The sequence below is a fragment of the Mirounga leonina genome, unplaced genomic scaffold, assembly GCF_011800145.1.
Source record: "Mirounga leonina isolate KUSES-001 unplaced genomic scaffold, KU_Mleo_1.0 Mir_174, whole genome shotgun sequence".
In the NCBI taxonomy this organism is placed as follows: domain Eukaryota; kingdom Metazoa; phylum Chordata; class Mammalia; order Carnivora; family Phocidae; genus Mirounga; species Mirounga leonina.
The window spans coordinates 67,378,844-67,398,568 of record NW_023270451.1 but is presented as its reverse complement, the minus strand read 5'-3'; the positions used below and the strand labels follow the sequence as shown (position 1 = coordinate 67,398,568).

Below are 19,725 nucleotides of genomic sequence, written 5' to 3'. Positions count from 1 at the left end.
AAGGGGCAAAGTTAATTTATTTGGATTTTTTTAACAACAAAAAAAAAGACAATCATTTACATTTTAGAACTTTCACACTCTGAGAATGAGCTGTGGTGCCAGGTTTTGGTGAGTGAAAGCCTTAAGAGATCCCAGCCTGATTGGGTGGTAATGATTGCCTAGGTCCTATTCTCCAGAACGGGTCTGACTCTGCCCATCTCATGAATCTCTCTGTTCTAGAACTTTCGATTCTTAACCCTTTCGATATCAAACTTCTTTGCCACTGAAGGCCTCTTCAACATGTCCCTTTCCCTCCCGTCCTTCCTTTGTCTGCCTTTCTTTGTAACTGGCTGCACATACCTTCACCCCGGTGTCTTAGCACCAACCAAACAGCCTCCTCCCTCCAGACAATTCACACCCCTCGCCTCCTGCAAAATCACTTCCAACTCCTCTCTCTCAGCAAGCCTTCCTGGTCTCCCCTGCCCGACACTATTGGTGCCTCCGGGGAGCATTACCTGGCTCCAGGGACACTGCCTGAATCTAGTCTTGGCCCTGCGACCTGTCTGCTGTTATGGTCTTAGGTCATGTTCTTATTTTTAAATTGGCAGCTACACTGTTCAAAGGGATGTGGCTACACGGTAATAAATGCTGCCGTGCCTGCAAAGCAAAAATGCTACCAAGTGCAAGCAGGGTTAGCCTGTGGGCCCCCGAGACCGCCAGCCTCAGCTCAGCATTTCCCGCCTGCTGAGGAGGTTGCTGGTTCGGCTGCTCCGTTGCCATGGTGAAAGGCCAGACTTTGCATGCTGGTGTGTGCAGTTTTTACCATCTACAATGCAAGGTCCCTGAGGGTTAGACTGGATTTTAACGTGTACTTGGTGAGCTTCTCTAGCCCATAGCACCAATCAGGGCTGAGCACAAATTAGGTGCTCAGTCTCAAAGTTGACAGCTTTGATTCACATTTCCTTGGACAGATCCACCACCTAGAGTGTGACGGCCTCACCACAGCGGGAGGACGGTGGAAAAGCCAAGCCTCCTTGTTCATCCCCTCAAATATGACCTCTAGTGGGAAAGGCACTCCTGGAGACCTCAGCAGTGCTGGCCCAGGTCTTGGGACCATCCATCCACTAAAGCCCACAGACCTTCCCACTGGAATAAAAATCCACCCCAAATGAGTGGGAAACATGGTCTTGTTTTGGCTGAGCCAGTCAGATGAGAATCACAATTTGGCAGGCACATCTCAAGTAGGGCTACTGCTTATAAATCCAGTGTGGGATCATCCCTAGACCATTCCAAGGTCCATACCAAGGACCCCTGCTCTGGGGATCGCTGTCGCCAGAGAGGGATCCTCACTCCCTGATAAGAAAGACCTCTCTCCAGGGCGCCTGGGTGGCTCAGATGGTTGAGCGTCTGCCTTCGGCTCAGGTCATGATCCCAGGGTCCTGGGATCAAGTCCCGCATCGGGCTCCCTGCTCCTTGGGAGCCTGCTTCTCCCTCTGCTTCTCTCTCTCTCTCTCTCTGTCTCTCATGAATAAATAAATAAACTCTTAAAAGAAAAAAGAAAGACCTCTCTCCAGCAACTGGAGAAGGCCAGGGCTCACAACTGCCCCAATAAACAGTCTTCAGTGCCACTCCCTCCATGGGTGGCTGGCAAAGCCCCCCACAACCCCCCGAAGGGGTCATCTTTCCATGAAAACCACACTAAGTGGTTGCAGAGATGAGAAAATGACCCCCCTCCCCCATCCGAAGAGCTCATTGCACAAATGTGATTCCGAAAACACATTCTGGATCCTTCCCCTTGCCCCTAACACATTCCCCACCTCTAGGTGCACACATCCACACATCACAGATGACAAAATTTATTAATTCTTTTTGAAATAACCTGGTCCTTGGAGATCCGCTCAGGGCAGTGCCGTTGCAAACACTGTAATTTCACATCTGTCACAGTAGAAACAAAGCCAGTTACCAAAGAACTAACTAGAGAGCCCTCAAGTCACTAGAAATGGGTTTGCCTCAGCCAGGCCCATCGAAGGGATTGGAACCAGCATCCCTGGCTCTGGTCAGCCCCAAAGAGCCTGGAAAAGCTGACGTTTTCCTTCCAGTCCATCCAGAATAAAAGGCGTAATAAATAACGTGTTGCTTGGAGGTTGCAGCTATGTGTGGATGTAGCCCTCACGGTGCTCCCAGAATTCTCAAACAGAACCTTGCTTGATGGTCCAAAGGCTCGGTGGGTGCCTCCTGCAATCACCCCAGGTCACGCTGAAGCATGCAGTGAGGGGGGAGGTGGCACAGGAAGGAAGACTCTTGTGAGAACCCCAGATCCAGTTCACTGTTTGCCGGGTGGGTCCCCCTTCCCGGTGAGTATGGAATCATGCATTCTATCTTTGGTTTCGTGCCTTGGCGGCTTATGCCTTTGGAAGAGTGGTGCCGAGGTGTGAGAGAGAAATGGACCGGGGTCCGGATAAAGGACACCCACACGGGCTCTCTCCTGGAGACACCCAGAAGCCCAGGGCTCTCTCCTCGACTTTGGGAAGAGAGCCCTTTGAGGCCTCAGCACCCAGGGTTGCGGTCCAGCTGTCGAAGCATGCCCTGGAGGGCTGCCCGCAGCCTGCTCAGGGCCACCAACTCTGTGGAGTGCGCTGAGGCTTTTAGGACATCGCGCAGGTTCTTGATGTTCTCCAGGCCCCTGGCCCGGGGCAAGGGGCAGCTCTTGGCGGAGGCCAGCAGGTGGAGAAGGTCCCGGAGGTTCGTCAGGTCATTAGCTATTTGGACCACATTTCTGGAATGCAGACTGGTGAGGATCTGTTGGTAGATGGCCAACATCTGGTTCATCCCGGACAGAGTCCGGACCAACTGGAGCCCAGGAATGAAGTCTAGACCAGCAACCCTTGGTCTGGAGCAGACACCCTGCTGGGAGAGAGGAAAAGGGAGAGCAGGATCTCAGAGAAGTCAGTTCTGCAAGGCCTCGGCGTCTCCCGTGAGTGTGGAGGTCCACTCTCTTGCTTGCCTCCGGTCCCACTCACCACCCTGGCCCAGGCCCTTGTTTCTTGGGCCCCGGGGCCGCCACGCTTGCAAGCTGGTCTCCTGGACTTCTGTCTTCCTGCCCTTCCCAAATCACCCTGCCCTCCCCTTCCAGACCAATCTTCACAATGGCCTCTGCTGTGGAACCAGCCATGGGGCCCGATTTCTACTTAGTTAAGTCTCTTCCCCAGGCACTGAGGTCCTCCTGAAGTGCCCCTCTCCCAGCTATCCTCCCCCCACTTCCACCCCTCAGAGGACTCCTCCCTCCCAGTTTGGTTCTCCAAGGCCTCCCACCCCCTCAGGGATCAAGGCTGGACAACCCCCCCCAAGAGTGCCCCACCTCACTCTTCAGCTCCAGTAACGCTGGTTACCAGGAGGGGCTCTCCCCTTCCCCTCTGCCTGCGACGCTCACTCTCGGCACCACCCAAGCTGGGACACTCTGGATCTATCCTGAGTGGCCCCGTGAAAGCAGGGAGACTCCTGGGTTTCTCTCTATAAAATGCCCCAAACCCTGTCTAGTTCTGAGCTGTCCCTGCTTCTGGCCACCTAACTTCTCCCTGGCTACCCAAGACCACTGTCAGACATGCATAGCGGGCGAGAGATGTGGAAGTTTCTAGATTGCTCCATGCTGGGGGAGCAAGCAGGCTTTTAAGACTAGGGGCTACCAAAAACCACAGCTAAAAACCTTTAATGAGGGCATGCTCTGTTCTGGTTCTGTTGGGGGCCAGGGGGAGGGCAGGTGGATCACTTGCTTTGTTTAATTGAATCTCAAAACAACCTTGTGAAGTCCCTTATGATAGTCCCACTATCTAGCTGTGGAAACCAAGGCTTCAAGACACTGAGCAACTAGCTTAAGATTTTACAGAGAGAACAGAAGTGTGAAGATTCACATTCGGTCTTCCTAATTCCAAATACAGCCCTCCTCTGGGAAATGGCTGAAGGTCTAGGCCTGTGGACCCCAGGACTCGCAGTAATAGGGAGAAGCTTCACAGGGCCAGAGTTCAGCTAGGAAGAATGCCCAATGCGGGGCGCCTGGGTGGCTCAGTCGGTTAAGCGTCTGCCTTCGGCTCAGGTCAGGATTCCAGAATCCTGGGATCGAGTTCTGCATCGGGCTCCCTGCTCAGCGGGAAGCCTGCTTCTCCCTCTGCCTCTCTGCCTCCCACTTGTGCTCTCTCTCTAGCTCTGCTCTCTCTCTCTCAAATAAATGAAATCTTAAAAAAGAAAAAAAAGAATGCCCAATGATAAGCACATTCTAGCGATGAGACAGAGGCTCAGAGGGGATGCAGCTGGGGTTCTGGTCATCTGCCAGTTGGACACAAGGACCTTTATGGCTCCCTCTGGTCCTAGGCACTAGGATTCCCATCAGAGAGGAAGGAGAGGGAGGAGGTGGGAGGCAGAGGGGAGAGGAAGAGGAAAGGCAGCTCTCTTCGTGCAGGAGGGAGGAATCAAGGCTGCCATGGCTCCTACATGAGGCTGCACAGGCCTTGGCTAACGTCTGAGGTCCTGGTTTCCCCATGGGCCAGTCACAGCTCTATTTTGTCTTCTCAGACCCTCCCTACCGGTTGTGAAATTTCATTGATCCTGGTGATAATCGTCCTGATGAGGATTTTGGTGTCATCCTGAACTTTTTGGATGGGCATGGCTTCAATATAGGACAGACAGGACCAAAGCCACAGGAATCGGCACAGGGATCCGCAACGCATCTTCCTTCCCAGGATGTGCTTCTCAGGCCTGAAAACAGAAGGAACCACACATAGCAAGTCGCTGGTATCTCAGAAAAAACACCCAGACGCCCTGTTACCAACCACATTATCTGATGTGTATAAAAATGAGACTTGCTTTCTGCCATCCCCTCAGCGTCAAAGACAATTTGTTATCTAGAATTACATTAATGAAATGCATTTCCTCGGGGAGGCAGGGCCTGAGCAATTAATCTACGAAGTGGTGTGGGATGGACCACAGAGCAGTAAGCCAAGGCAGGAGCACATGGACGTCATGGTGATGATAGGACTTTATTGCACGCTGTGAGGAAGAGAACGGGCTTTTAAAGTCTGGTCTGAACCCAGCCATTTAATAGCTGCCTGACACAAAGCATATCACATAACCACTAAAAGCCCCACCAGCATCTCCTGCAATATACCTACCTCTTGACTTTTATGAGGATCAAATGAGACAATGCATGTGCAAGAGCTTTAAAGGTGTTGTGAAATGTACTCTCTTATTATCCTTATTACTAGAGATGATGTTACTTGTCCTCTCCATTACTCTCCCGTGGCGGCCTCTGATGCCTCTGTGATGGCATTTATCACTGGCTTTATTACTTTCTTTCTCTCCCACCGGGAGCCGGAGCGCACCCAGCCCTGGCAGAAGGTCTGTTAATGTGTCAGATACAGAGCCGGGCACCAAGGATACAATCGTGAACAACAGATGTTCTCCACTCTCGGGTTGCTTATGCTTTCATAGGAGAGATAAACAGGTCTGTAGGCCATTCCAATACAGGAAGAACAAACTTTTCGAGAAGGATGAGCGCAAGATACCACAGGAGTACAAAAGGGGCTCCCTCGAAGAGGTGTCACCTGAGCTGGGTATTAAAGACCCAGTAGGGGTTAGTAAAAATGGAAAGTGGTTGCCACAAATGGCCAGAAAACAGCTGGTTCAAAGGTATGGAGGCAGGGGCGCCTGGGGTGGCTCAGTCGGTTAGGAGGCTGCCTTCAGCTCAGGTCATGATCCCAGGGTCCTGGGATCGAGGCCCGCATCGGGCTCCCTGCTCAGCGGGGAGCCTGCTTCTTCCTCTCCCTCAGCTGCTCCCCCTGCTTGTGCGCTCTCTCTCTCTCTGACAAATAAATAAATAAATAAATAAATAAATAAATAAATAAATAAAATCTTAAAAAAAAAATAAAATAAAGGCATGGAGGCAGGAGAGACTATATAACATGTTCATCCAGAATGATTGACACTTTTGAAGTCATGGAACAATGAATTCTAATATTAGTAATATGCAGATCCTTGAGTAAGCAGCTAAGTTTTAATGAGATACATAAGACAAAAGGTAATACAGTTAAATGTGTGCGAGTCTGTGATCCATGTTGTGTGCATGAGCCTGAAATGATAATCAAATGCAAGTAAATATTAGCATGAAGGTTCCGGAAAAGGCAAAAAAGTTAATCCCTGTTTTTTATGTTCTGCCTCATCTGGGTCTTGATAACAACAGATAATACATTTTCTATCCATAATCATATTAGTATGATTCATATTCTGGCAATATAATAGAAATAAACGGTCTGTTTATATATTATTTATCATGCTTGATCAAAGGTATGCTTTTAATCTGAATTTTATAGAAGGGGAAACCGAGGGTCAAGAAGATGCACTAACTTGCTCACAGTCAAACAGGTAAGTGGCTGAGTCAGGGTTCTGCTTAACCCAGAGAGGCTGGGGTGCTCTCTCCCCACCCCACAGTTTCCCCAGCCTTTGAGGAGAGCCCCAACTTACAAACCACCCCAATGCTCAACCAAGGTACCTCCTGGGACCATGTCCTTGGAAACAAACACCCTGCTCTAGGATGAAGCTATGGAGATTGTACCCCCGTATCAACTCAAAATCCCGAGTAATTCAGGAGGGGGCACTTCAGGTGTTTCTGTGCTTGCTTTCTCTCTTAAAAAGTCGAAGCTCAGGTGCCTGGGTGGCTCAGATGGTTGGGCGTCTGCCTTCGGCTCGGGTCGTGATCCCAGGGTCCTGGGATCGAGTCCCACATCGGGCTCTCTGCTCCTTGGGAGCCTGCTTCTCCCTCTGCCTCTCTCTCTCTCTGTCTCTCAAAAAAAAAAAAAAAAAAAAAGTCGAAGCTCCCTCTATTAACTCCCGATTACATGAGTAAACATTTCCACCAAATGTTTGTGGAACGGAGTTAAATAGCGCTAATCCCCAGTATGGTTCCACGAAACCCTAGCAAAGGTGGAAAGTATAGTGGTTAGGTCCCAGGGTGTCAGTGAGCTCCTGGGCAAATACTTAACCTCCCTACAGCATCCGTTCCCGTGAGTAAAATGTAACAAATAAAACCACCCGGTGGAAAAGGGTAAATGAGATGGACCTGTCAAGCCCCTGCGTATTGTGCTTGTGTGCCGAAGGGTGGGTGGGTGGGTGGGGGGAGAGGTCAGCCATCTGGGAATTGTGTGATTACCAGGCAGGGCCTGAAACACTGGGCTAACACTGCCTGTAGCCAACCCTGAATCTAGCATTTGGCCCACTGCCTCCCCTGGGCCATCTCCACAGGGTGCCTGGCATTTCTGGGTGCTCCCCCTGCAGCACAAGATTGAATGGTACCCTTTTCTAGGATTCTAGTGTAATGATACCCTCCTTCCCGGGAGAATTTATTACCAGATTAACTCTGGGCATAGTCGCTCTCGCATAATGGCCACCCTGTAACACCTGAACGGGAAGACAGTTTTATAAGCCCCTCTATCAGCACTGATAATATGCTTCAGTGGATACAGAAAATACACTGTAGTTCCTCGAAATGGGGAATTGAGAAGCTGCTGCTAAATCTGCCTAAGAGGAGGGGCCGGATTTAGGGGAGCTCCGTAGAGAACCCATAACAAGTCCATCTGAGATCAAAGTGGTGGAGAGAACGAGGCCCACCAACATACGCCACACATGTGTGCTCACATACATAACATACAGCATATGCACACACACGAACACATCAACACACCAAACCCTTTTAGTAGAGGCTGCTAGTTGTCTCCAATATCTATGCTTCCCTTCTTCCGCAGTAATAGAATATCCAAGTTTAGATGGTGATGTGCCATCCAGAATAAATACTACACTTCTCAGCTTCCCCCAACTAGGTTTGGCTATGCCAATAAGCCTGGCCAATTAAATATCAGCATGGGTGCTGGGTGGCAGCTCTTGGGCTGTGTGCCTTTGCCTCTTCCTCTTTCATCCCTCCCTGCGTCCCATGCCTGGATTGCGGACGCAGTAGCCGGGGTTCTGGCGCCATCTTGAATCATGAGGAGGAGAGCCTCACCTTACAAATGGTGGAATGGGGAGCCAAGGTGACATACTGGCCTCAGACTGCCCATCCCTGGACTTGTGCTGCACGTGTGAGAGAGACATATCCTCTGTCTTGGTTAAGCCACTGTTATTTGGGGTCTCTGCTAAATGCAGCCAAACTTAATGCTAGCTGATTCACACACCTGGACATGGGCATCAGGACAGAGTAGATGTCAAGTGTTCCTGGGTTCCCCTGAGTGTCAGGAGCCGGGTGGGGACTGGCTGTGGCCTAAGAAGGTGGTGTAGATGGCTGGTGAGAGCAGAGTTTAGGGACTAGAGAGGGGAGGGATAATTCAAGACAGCAACTACAACTTCACTAAGCACAGTGCCTGACACGTAATGGTTACTCAGTGGATAGCGGATGGTTGACAGCCAACGTGTACTGATCGCCCACTACGGGCCAGGTACAAAGACGAAAAGGACATGGAAACACAGGAAGGTGGGAATCAGGACTAGGGAGGGATGGGGCTGAAGACTGCTGGGTTTCCCCAAAGCCCAGGGAATATACCGCAGTATTTAATGTTGTCAACTATTAACATATATTATTTCTTAGAGATAAAACTCAAGAACAAAACTGTGCTCTTGAACAACCAGTTTACATAATTAGCTCCAACTCCAGGAAGAATGTAAAAGCTTTTTTTGTTTTCGTTTTTTTTTTTTTTTAGGAAGGATGTTTAAACATGCCCAGGGTAATTCATGGGAGGGAGATGTGTATAAAATTATGAACTCTGGAGTTCAGCAGAACTCTGCTTGAGTTGGAGTACAGGACCTTGGACAAGTCTGCCAAACTCTCTCAGACCATTGTTCTTCGCTATAAAATGGGAATGATACAAACTGTAATTCCCACCTGAGGCTGTTCTGTGGATGAAATGAGGTAATGTATATAAAGTGCTAGCTCCTTGCCTGGCCTATGGCCAACCCCAATACACATGAGCTGTTATCACCACTATTTCCAGCTAAGGAATCAAGGAGGCATCTTGGAGGAGGTGGCATTTGATAAGGGCCGTAAAAATCAGGAGGAATTGGGTTTATGAAGGTGGAAGAGAGGAGCAGTCCAGCCAAGGGCTCAGAGGCTGAAGAATACCTGTGAACTCAGGACACGGGCTCACAGCCAGCATGGGAGTGATGGGCCAGGAGGTGGGGTGGGATTGGGCCCCAAGTGCTGCGTAGGGAGGCTAGGTTTCTTTTGCGGAAGTGAGGAGCTCTGACTGTTCCCAGGCTAATGCTTTCAGCCCAGGTGACAAGAAGGATGGAGATGGAAATTGGCAGAGGCACAGGGAGGGAGTTGCAATGCCTCTGATTTGCTGTTTGCAACTGGTGGGACCTCAGGTGGACCCATCCAGCTGACAGTTGGGATTGGCAGTCACATTCAGAAAAACAGGGCTGCAGATGTAGACCCAGGAGTGCCCAGGTGGAGAAAGCTCAGGTGAGAGGAACGGGGAGGAGAGGCGATTGTCAGCCAGCTGCCTGGGCGGCAAAACCTTTCCTCTCTAGAAATTTCCAAAATGGTTTTGAACATTTAGGAGCTGTCATTTTTTGAGGGTTAAAAGATGAACCATTGAAATGTTGATACAACATCCTGTCTCTTTTGTTTCTCTCTGCCCATTATTTAAGTAGATCCTGGGGAGGGAGATGGGCACTGTGGGGGGAGGTGTGGCCAATGGGCCGCATGCACACTGGCCAAGGTCTCCCCTTCACTCTGCTGCTCCCTGCCCCCACCCCTCTGCTCACCCTCACCCTCTGGCCCTTCTGTTCACTAGCTTTTGCCTCCTGATACCTTCCCTCTACTTTAATTAAGACCCTGACACCCCCCGTCATCTCTACCAGCATCCCCTGCCATGGGTCCACTGGAGAAGGAAAGAGAAAAACCAGTGCTCCCAGGACAGCACTAGAAAAGGAAATACCACCACAGAAAACAGTTCCAAGGCCAGCAGGAGAGGCTCCTATAACCACACCTTCCATCCGACCACATCCTACTCTCTGAGTTCACCTGGGGCCTGGATGCTGGCCCCAGCTCTATTCATCCTTATCTGATCCCCCTCCCCAACCCTGCCCCACTTGTATGTGGGCCCCCCACCTCTGCCTTCTCCACAGACAAGCTCATCTCCTATTTCCCCAAGAAGCTGGTGGCCTCCAGATGTGACCTCCTTCACCTCCACTCTGGTCCTAGGGGTTGAGGCAGACCACGTGGAACCTCTCTGTCAAGATAGGGGGATGCTTCTCCAGATCCAGGCTGGAAGGTTTGCTGGGCCAAGGTCAGGCCTGCCTACAGCCTTCTGATGATAGCAGTGGGCGGGGAGGGGGGGCGGTGGAGGGTGGGGAGAGCTTAGGGACACAGAGGCATTTGCTGGTGAAGGCTGCTAGCCTTGAGCTATCCAACGTCACATGTCTTCTCCTGGTTGAAAGTGCCAGAGGTTAGTAGGAACCCAGCACACGCTTCTCTCTTCCTTCTTCTCTTCTCCAGCCATTGGGATTTCTATACCCCCCTCTTCAGTAATTCTCGGTGTGCTAGTACGAACTAAATTCAGATAATGTGGTATTTGCTGTTAATTATGAGGGAAAAAGCTTTGGATGGTCTAAGCCTCTCCCTGCAGAAATTCTTCCTGTGGTCTCCCTCCCATCCTTTCCTTCTCCTCCTTTCCTTCCTTTCTCCATAATTCCAGTTTGGAAGGGACTTGGGTACAGGGAAAAAACAAAGGATGAATAGAGACAGGGAAGACCAGATCTTGGTCATTCAAGCTACTCAGAATCCAGTGGAACAAACAGAAGCTAAAATAACTCATTTTAACACAACCTCATCAAGGTTATGAGGGAAGGAGCATTGAATCTGGGGAGCACAGAGGAAGGTGGTAACTCTGGGGAGGTGAGGACAGCCTTGTAAACGAGGCAGTATTTGAACTGAGACCTTAAAGACAGGAGTTCCCCAAGAGGGCAAGCAGGGCATTCCAGGCCAAGGCGACAGTGTGGAGTTGGGGAAAACTATGGTGGGTTTAGGAGAATTCAATATGGCAGAAGGGTAGAGCGTGTGAGGCTAGAGAGCTAGAATGTGCCAGGCTTGATTCCACCTCGTGGGGGATCTGCCCTGTTCTGAGCACGCACGCACGCACGCACGCGCACACACACACACACACACAGGTCCTGGAGGCCATGTCTGCATGCCCAGTGGTAGTCAAGAGACCAAGAATACTCTTCTCCTCCCTTTCCGCATCTCTTCCTCTTCCAAAGCCTGATTAGGTCAACTGGCATCTCTCCCAGGAATTGAAAGTAGGGCTTCAGAGAGCCCAGTTTGTCTCTGCTGAGGGCTCAGAAGCTCCAGGGTAGCCGTGGTTGCCCTCACGTGCATGGAATAGCCGAGAAAGACCAGAGTTCATCCTGTAACTGGTGGGTTACAGTCAGTGGCTGTGCTCCTTCCTGACCTTCCTTCTGGTTCCTGACCTGGGTGGTTCTGGGCCCTCCCTGTCCTTAGCCTCCACTGTGAGATACTCTTCCACATATACTCACTTGAGTATGTTTCGACTCTCTGAATATATTTTTAGATATGGATAAACACATGTAAGAGGAACGAGGGTCAAGAAATCAAACTCACCCTTACAAAGAGTGCTGCACTCTTAGGAGTTCTGTTTTTTAAATGTTGGTTGCAATATATTGTTTGAAACACTGAGCTAGATGAGTGGTTTTCTCTTCTTTGCAACTGAGAGCCTTGTCTGAGAAATGTTAACACACATAACCAGCAGCCAGAGTGGGGGTGTGGGGGTTACAGTCTTCCTACTCATCACAAACCACCCTTAGATCTGATCCCCATCATGGAAAACAAAGAGGTTTCAATTCCAGTGTCAACTCTGATCAACTTTCCGCGGCTCCCTGGTGCACTGTGTGCATGGGGAACCTGAAGCTCCATCCAGCCTCAGAAGAGAGGGTGCCTCGATCAATTAGCACTGTCTGCCAGGTGCAGGAGGCATGGACATGCTATTTGTTCCAGCATCTCCCAAGGGCCTGGCACAGAGCGGGAACTCATTAATATTTGTTGAAAGAATAAATAAAATGTTTCCCATCTCTGACCTTCATTGTCTAACCAGGTTAACCTACCTCTATCATGGTTCACTTGCCCTGGTCTCAAAGTCACATTGTAGAATTCCCTTTTGCCCAGCCAGAATCCCTAGGAAACTTTCTTAATGAAGGCAGAAAACACTTTGGCTTTCAGGTTTCCCTTTAACAGTGACCTTGGTTGGCTTCCTGCACCTCAGGTGTGTCCTCCAGCACCCTGTGGGTCCCCATTCCTTTCAGCTTCCCCGGTTCTGCTCCATCCTGATGGTGGTCCCAGGTGCTCCCTGCCTTAGCCCCATTCGTCAGCCTGGCTCCAGCTGCTTGCTTTGGGCCTCCTGCGCTTCTCAGAGACCTCTCCCCCTCCTCTCTGTGGCTGCCCCCCCGAACCGCCGCCTTTGAACTCCTCCCCAGCCCCGTGCACCCCAGAGTACAAACACAATGTGCACACCGATGGGGATGAGATCAGCAATGAAATCAGTGAGACGTAGGCATTGACACGGATCACGCATCTGGTTCTGGGGAGCTGACAAACTGGGTCGGAAAGACTGTAAGCCACAGTTTGCTGAGAAGGAAGGCCCATCTGTTGTCACACATGGAATAAGTGCCTGAGCCCAGGCATCAGGTGTGTTGTTTCTAAGCAAAAACAACCTCTTTCTATTTCTCTGAGACAACTGTGTGGTCAAAGAAGAATTTCGAGGCTCCGGGCTGGCAGGCCGGGATGGAGCTGCTACCACAGAATCCTACTGCTGGGGAGGACAGAGTCTCCTGATTGACTGGACAATTGCAGGACAATTTGGCTTGCTTTTCCCTGCAATCACATGCATGCTGTTCAAGGATGCACACCCCACAAGGACTCTACTTCCGGGAAGCCCCTTCTCTCTCCCCAACTCCCACGTTCCTTCGGGTGGCATCTAGGCTGGAGTGGGGGACAATGACCTGGGTTCTGCAAGGAGAGTTCTCCCAAGTGGCCACCTCCGCGCCCTGCACGGGCCACTCAGACATGAGAGGCATCCGCCTGGGGCTGAAAGGCAGGAATTCATTGCAATCTCCCTGGCTCTGTCCTTGGCGCTTGGAACCATTTCCTGGAATGGGGGGGGCGGAATATTTCCCCCAAATACCGAGAAGAGTTATTTTGGGCATAAGATGTACAAAATATGAGAAGGACGCTCCTTTGGCCAACACGGACACGTTCCCCTCAGCCGAATGTCCTCAATTGCTAGAAAAGGGAAGAACCTAAAAACATCCAGGTTTTCTCTTGCCTTCTCCCCCTACCTAAATGAGGGAAATGATCCGCATGGCATCTCTGCTCCTAGGGACACGGGAATGGCAGCGACTATGATTCTGTAGACCAGCCTGGTGTGAAAGAGATTGGGTACCTTCGCTCCCACCAGTCCCAGCTGACGGCTGCCCACCTCAGAAGGCTACAGACCAAACTTCCCCGTTGTAGTTCCTACAACGGGGGTCACGGACCTGGGGCTCCTGGGTTGGTGCCTGCAAGTACCTGCCCTCTGCCCCGCCCACCCTGAAGACCCTTCTAGCAGAAATCAATCATCTCACCCACTCCAAAACTGCTATTCTCAAAGGACAACCAGGCCACTCCTCTTGGATCTAGCGGTACGTAAGGATTCACAATTCCAAAATGCCACCATCTTGCAACTATAGAAACGGGAAGGTAAAGGCAACCACACCCACAATGCAATGTAAACCAGGCCGGGAGAGAAGGCGGACTCTGCCTGGGGCCTACCTGCCAACAGTGGGTATTTGCGGTCCTGACAAGAGAGCCGGTAACAGTGAGAAACATGCAGTAGGCCTCTCCGCGACCCGCTGCTCTGTCAGCTCAGAAAACCCCAATTTCTTCCATTGTCAAGAAGGCAATTTGCTTGGCTTTGAGGCCAGATGTGTGAGACTCGGCAGAATTTCTCCGAGATATTTGGGTTCTTCCTGACAGTTTTCCCTCCACCTCTACCCCACAGTGGTCCTGTTCCTAGGCTTTGGCCTTATACAGATCCTCGCATTCACATATCAGAGATGAACACCCCCACCGGAAGATGATGCGGGAATTCTTAGCCGCAGAGCAAAGCTAGTTCCCAGAAACCGAACGCTCCTACCCGAACCCCCAGCACCCGCGAATCTATCCCCTTCCGAGGGGGGCAGGGTACCCTGATCTTCGGGGATGTGCTCAAGGCAATTTCCAAAGCATCTCAGCAGCTGGGCTGGCGGCTCTGACAGTCTCCGGGGATCCTGGCTGCCTCCATGGCACAGATTCCTGCTCCGTGGGCACGGCACAGCCCGGCCCCGAATCCAGATCTCCCCGGCCGCCTTCCCTCCCGTTCGAACTCTGGGACAAAGCCGCCATAGTCCAGAACCGAGCCGTCTGTCCTGCCCCTCGCCCGCCTCAGTTTCCCCCGCGTTCAGCGTCGGGTGGGGTGGGGTGGCTGGCCAAGAAAGACCGGCGGAGAAGGAAGAAGGAGCGTGCCCAGGCCTTACCTCGCAGCTGCTTGCTCCGCGATTCCTCCGGGGCTCCATGCCTGCCAGCCCCTCTTATAGCTGCCCGAGCACCACTTGCGCAAGTGGTTGGCAAGCCCCGGCGCATCCTGAGCGCCTGCTCCCGCCCCGCCCTGCCCCGCGGCGTGGGGCAGCGTCCGGCCCGCTGGCTGCGGGGCAGGGGCCTCGAGGGAGGGCCTCCGCGGCGCCGGCAGCCACGCGCGCGCCCTCGGGGACCGCCCGGGGGCCGCCTGGCGGGGGCGGCGAGTCCTGGCGGTCCCGCCCGACGCTCTCGGCACGGCCGCGCTGCCGGGATCGACCTCTCGGGGCCAGGGTGGCGGTGAAGGGCTCCTCTGAGCCCGCGGGGAGCTCGGACGGCGCGCCCTCGACGAGGCGGAGGCGCACCGACGGCGAGGCCCGCGCGGCCGGCCCGACGGCCCCGGGCTAGAGGGAGCCCGCCCGCCGTGCAGCCCGCGCCCCCTCCCAGGATGGGGGTCTGCCCTGGCGCGCCCCGAACCCGGCTTCCAGCGCTCAGCCACCGGCACTGGGTTGTGAGGAGTCTGCCCCCAGGCGACACTAGGTGCGCTGCTTCGAGGGCTGGGAGGAGGAGAGCGCCCTTCGGCCTTGGGGGGATGCTCTGGACGCACCGCGAGTCCATCCCCTACCCAGTATTTCCCACGTACACAGGAGAGTGTACGAGGCGATATTTTCCCCTCCCGGCCTGGGAGTAGGAGCCTGAGCCTCCCTCGGGTTTCAGGGACAAGGAAACTGAAGTCCAGGAGGTTAAGTGACTTTCTTCAGAACCCCCAGCTGGGAAGGGGTAGAAATGGGCCAGGAACCCAGGTGCCAACAACTAGATCAGGCCCATTCCCGTTCCCACAGCAAAGAGTAGCCCTGAAAACAAACCTTTCAGTTAAGAACCAGCCCATCTTGGGAGGGAGCAGTTGGGAAGTTACGTGGGTGGGCCGAATTCGGCCACCACCTGTTTTGGTATGGCTATGAGCTGGGACTGGTTTTTGCATTTTTAAATAGTTGAAAAAAAAATAAAAAGAATAGTTATGGCACGTGAACATTATATGAAATTTACACTTTGGTGTCCATAAATAAAGTTTTGAATTTTGGCCAAAAAATGGGGAGGGGACCTTTTCCCTTTTGTACCTACATATCTCTGATGTTGCTTCTTGGTCTGAAAAGCCTAAAATGTTTATTATCCAGCCCTTTGGAGAGAAAGTTTGCCAACCCCTGAACTAAAGGATACAATGAACATTAGCTCCTCTGGGTGGGCGTTGTGGGTGGGCGTGCAGTTAGTTGTGGGTGGGCATGCAGGACTGCTCATCCAGCCCTTCTCCTAGAAGAATCTTCCCGTTGCCCTGGGGTCTCTTCCTTCCCCATTGAAGAAGCTTGTCCTGGTCACCTTTCCAGCCAACTCCCCTCCTTCCAACGGGCTTGGGTGACCTCTTCCACCTCCTCCCACAGGCTGTAAGTGGAAGGCAGGGGTCAGGTCATCCCCTTTCTAGGTCCTGGTACCTTCGCAGTGCCAGGCACACCTGGGTGCCCGGGAAGAGTTTCCTGAATGGAACCCCAGGGGCACTATGGACCACAGAACTGATTTCCGACACGCAGTATTAGTGACCACAGTGTGGGGATTCCTCTAGACTCAAGGCCACTGGGAGGTAGATATTTAGAAGGTGGGGAAAGACACCTGCAGTGATGATGGTGTGTAGGGCAAGGAACGCTGGGCTGACACGGGTCCTGGCGACACCCTCAGGTTGCATTGGAGACTTTCTTATGGAAACATATTCCCCAAAGGCTGGTGTGCTCTGCCAAGACCACAGGGGTCTGTTTTGTTCACTGCTACATCTTCAGCTCATAGTCCAGGACCTAGCATGATGTATTTCATTTTTAAGACATATTTTTAAATGAAAATTTCAAACATACAGAAAAGCAGACAATACGCCCGTCACCTAGATTTCCCATATTTGCTTCATTTACTTTTTGGTTAAAATATTTTAAAGCAAATTACAAGCATTGTGACATTTCATCCTTACATACTTTAGTGTGAGTCTCTAAAAAATAAGGAAGCTTTTCCCCATAACCACAAGACCATTATCACACAATTATAATTCCTTAGCATCACGAAAGAGCAACTCTACTTTCAAATTCCCCAAATATCTCAGAAATGTCCTTCATAGGTGCTTTGTTTGAGCCTGGTTGTTTTGCACTTATTTAATAACTACTTATTGAAGGAAGGAAGAAAGGAAGTTGAGCTAATATTTGTGGAAGTCAGGAAGTGTTAGCACTGCCTGTGATCTGTAATTGTGCTGCCACTGAAAACGTGGGAAACCAACTAAATGTCCGATGAAAGAAATTGATAAGATTATTGAAAAGCCACGTAAGAGCAATATGCACGCATTAAAAATTATGTTGTAAAATATAATATTTAATGATGCTGGAAAACTAATTCTATTTTGTGAACTGGAAAGAATCCAACTACAGGGCTTCTGGCTGGCTCAGTTGGTAGAGCGCGCGACTCTTGATCTCGGGGTTGTGAGTTCGATCCCCACGCTGGGTGCAGAGATTATTTAAAGAAATAAAAATAAATAAATGAAGACTCCAATTACAAAATGGTGTTTTCTGATCACACACATTCACACCAAAATATACGGTATCGCTTCTGGGAGTGGGATTAGAAATGATGTTTAATCTCTTTTTTTTGGTGCTTTTCTGCTTTTAGAAAGTGTATACAATGGAATTACATTTTAAGAGAAATATTTTATGGTGCTTTGTGTTGTTTTCATATAGTGTCTGTTTCACTCGCTGCAATCAAGTTTTCCTTGTCCCCAGCGTCTTTATAACTTGGCTCTAAGCAAGGGCTTAGCTTATTTGCAGGACCCCATGGCAGCCTGGGGTTGCTCATCTCAGTGGCACCATCTTCAGGGTCATGGGCTGGATTTGAACAGATCTCTTGCATGAACATCAAACAGCACTTGAGGCTGCATTGCAAGGATATGGACTGCCTATCTGTCTATCCATCACCTACACTTGGTTGATTAATAAATCTTTATGTTATTTTGGGGTGCCTGGGTGGCTCAGTCGGTTAAGTGTCTGCCTTCAGCGCAGGTCATGATCCCAGGGTCATGGGATCGAGTCCTGAGTCCCACATCGGGCTCCCTGCTCAGCAGGGGGTCTGCTTCTCTCTCTCCCTCTGCCCTTCCCCTGGCTTGTGCTCTCTCTCTCTCTCAAATAATAAATAAAATATTTAGGGCACCTGGGTGGCTCAGTCGTTAAGCGTCTGCCTTCGGCTCAGGTCATGGTCCCAGGGTCCTGAGATCGAGCCCCGCGTCGGGCTTCCTGCTCTGTGGGAAGCCTGCCTCTCCCTCTCCCACTCCCCCTGCTTGTGTTCCCTCTTTCGCTGTGTCTCTCTCTCTGTCAAATAAATAAATAAAATCTTTAAAAATAAATAAATAAATAAATAAATAAATAAAATATTTAAAAACTAAATAAATCTTTATCTTATTTTATTTTTAATAAAATACTATATAATAAAATATTTTTTTAATTCAAAAGGGACAAAGAGATATGAAAACTCAGTCTCTTCCCAGTCCTCCCTCTTTCCCTAGTAGCAACTGTTATTACCAATTTCTGGTGTGTCCTTCCATGCATATTCATGTTCTATCCTTCATCTATCTATTTGCTTAAAAGAAACACACACACACACACAAATGATGTCATAGTAAACACACTACTCCTCCTGCCCCTTGTCTTGAAATTTTTTTATTTTGGTGAATTTCCAATTTCCATAATACATTTACAAGAAAACATGACCTAACAAATCCCCACATACCCATCATCCAGCTTCAACCACTATTAATCTCACTTCTTCCATTTAATATATCCAGAATCTCACTTCTTAGCAGCATACATATATCTTAATGGTCTCGAATATAATTTCCTACCAGTATACATAGAGCTGTGCCAATCTTTTTAAAGTCATATATTTCATTTTATGGATGTACTGTCATTAATCTTACATATTGTTGCATACATGTTTGAATCAATATATTTAATTAAATTAATTAATATTTAATGTAATTACATTTCAATATGAATAAATATAGTGATGTAACTATACTTACCTATGGGTGACTATATCTGTGGAAGAAATTCCTGGTAATTCTGTGGGAGAATTGTTGAGTCAAAGGGCATGTACATTCAAATATATCAAATAGAAATATATGCCAAGTTACATTCTGTAGAGATTGCACCAATTTACCTATGCAAATGGATGCAAGTAACAGTGACTTCAGCATCAACAGCATTTAGTTAACTCTTATAACCAGAAGCCTGGAGGAGGGCAGGCGTAGTAGCTCAGTGGCATCATCAAGGATCCTGCTCCTTCTAAACATGTCTGGATCAAAGGCACATTGATGTATGTATGAACAGATTTTGTTGGTTCAGATACAATTTTTCTGCCTAAGACATGCACACATAAATGTTCTGTCTCCTCATCTGACTGTGCTTTGTCTGTTTGACTCTATAATAAAATTCAGAAGCAAAACAGAAGAAGAAAAGAAGAAGAAGAAGAAGAAGAAGAAGAAGAAGAAGAAGAAGAAGAAGAGGAGGAGGAGGAGGAGGAAGGAGGAGGAGGGGAAGAAGAAGGGAATCCTGCTCCTTCTGATCTTCTATTCTTCCATTGTGTCCTTGTGCTTATTGCTTCACAGTTGCAAGATAGATCCTACCCCTTCAGGCATCATGTCCTCACATGATTGCCCAGTAAGACAGAGGCAAAAGGTTTTCTTATCTTGAAATTCTGTTTCAAGTTGGGGCAGGGAAGTCACATTTTCCCTTATTTCTCATTGACCAGACCTGGGACTTACGCCCACCCCTATCACTGGCAAAGTAGAATGTGATTGCCATGACTGATTGAGACCAGTCATCACTCTCCCCCTGGGGCTGGGGCAGATCAAGGTGGATGAAGAAAAGCTCTGTCCTCACCTGAAAGAATTACGGTTCCCCATGAGCTTGGAAGGAGAGTAGAAATGGCTCTTGGGTACGCAACAAATAACGCTTGCTGTATTCAGCTATGGTGTGTTATCAAGCTTCTGATAATCTTGACTTATTATTAAATAGTAAAACTTGAGCGCTGACAAC

General features: G+C 49.9%; 1 protein-coding gene across 2 annotated transcripts; it reads right to left on the bottom strand.

Annotated features, from left to right (window-relative positions):
• Window positions 1-1,819: 1,819 nt before the first annotated feature.
• On the bottom strand, window positions 1,820-14,662 carry LEP (leptin). Of its 2 annotated transcripts, none has more exons than XM_035021052.1 (3): window positions 14,578-14,662; window positions 4,557-4,728; window positions 1,820-2,886 (listed from the first exon to the last, which is right to left on the bottom strand). In XM_035021052.1, exons 2-3 carry the CDS (start codon window positions 4,698-4,700, stop codon window positions 2,527-2,529), a joined length of 504 nt encoding a protein of 167 aa, XP_034876943.1. In that variant the 5' UTR covers window positions 4,701-4,728; window positions 14,578-14,662; the 3' UTR covers window positions 1,820-2,526. The 2 variants fall into 2 exon arrangements, with proteins under 2 accessions (XP_034876943.1, XP_034876944.1); XM_035021053.1 differs by having other exon boundaries at window positions 1,820-2,883.
• Window positions 14,663-19,725: the final 5,063 nt, after the last annotated feature.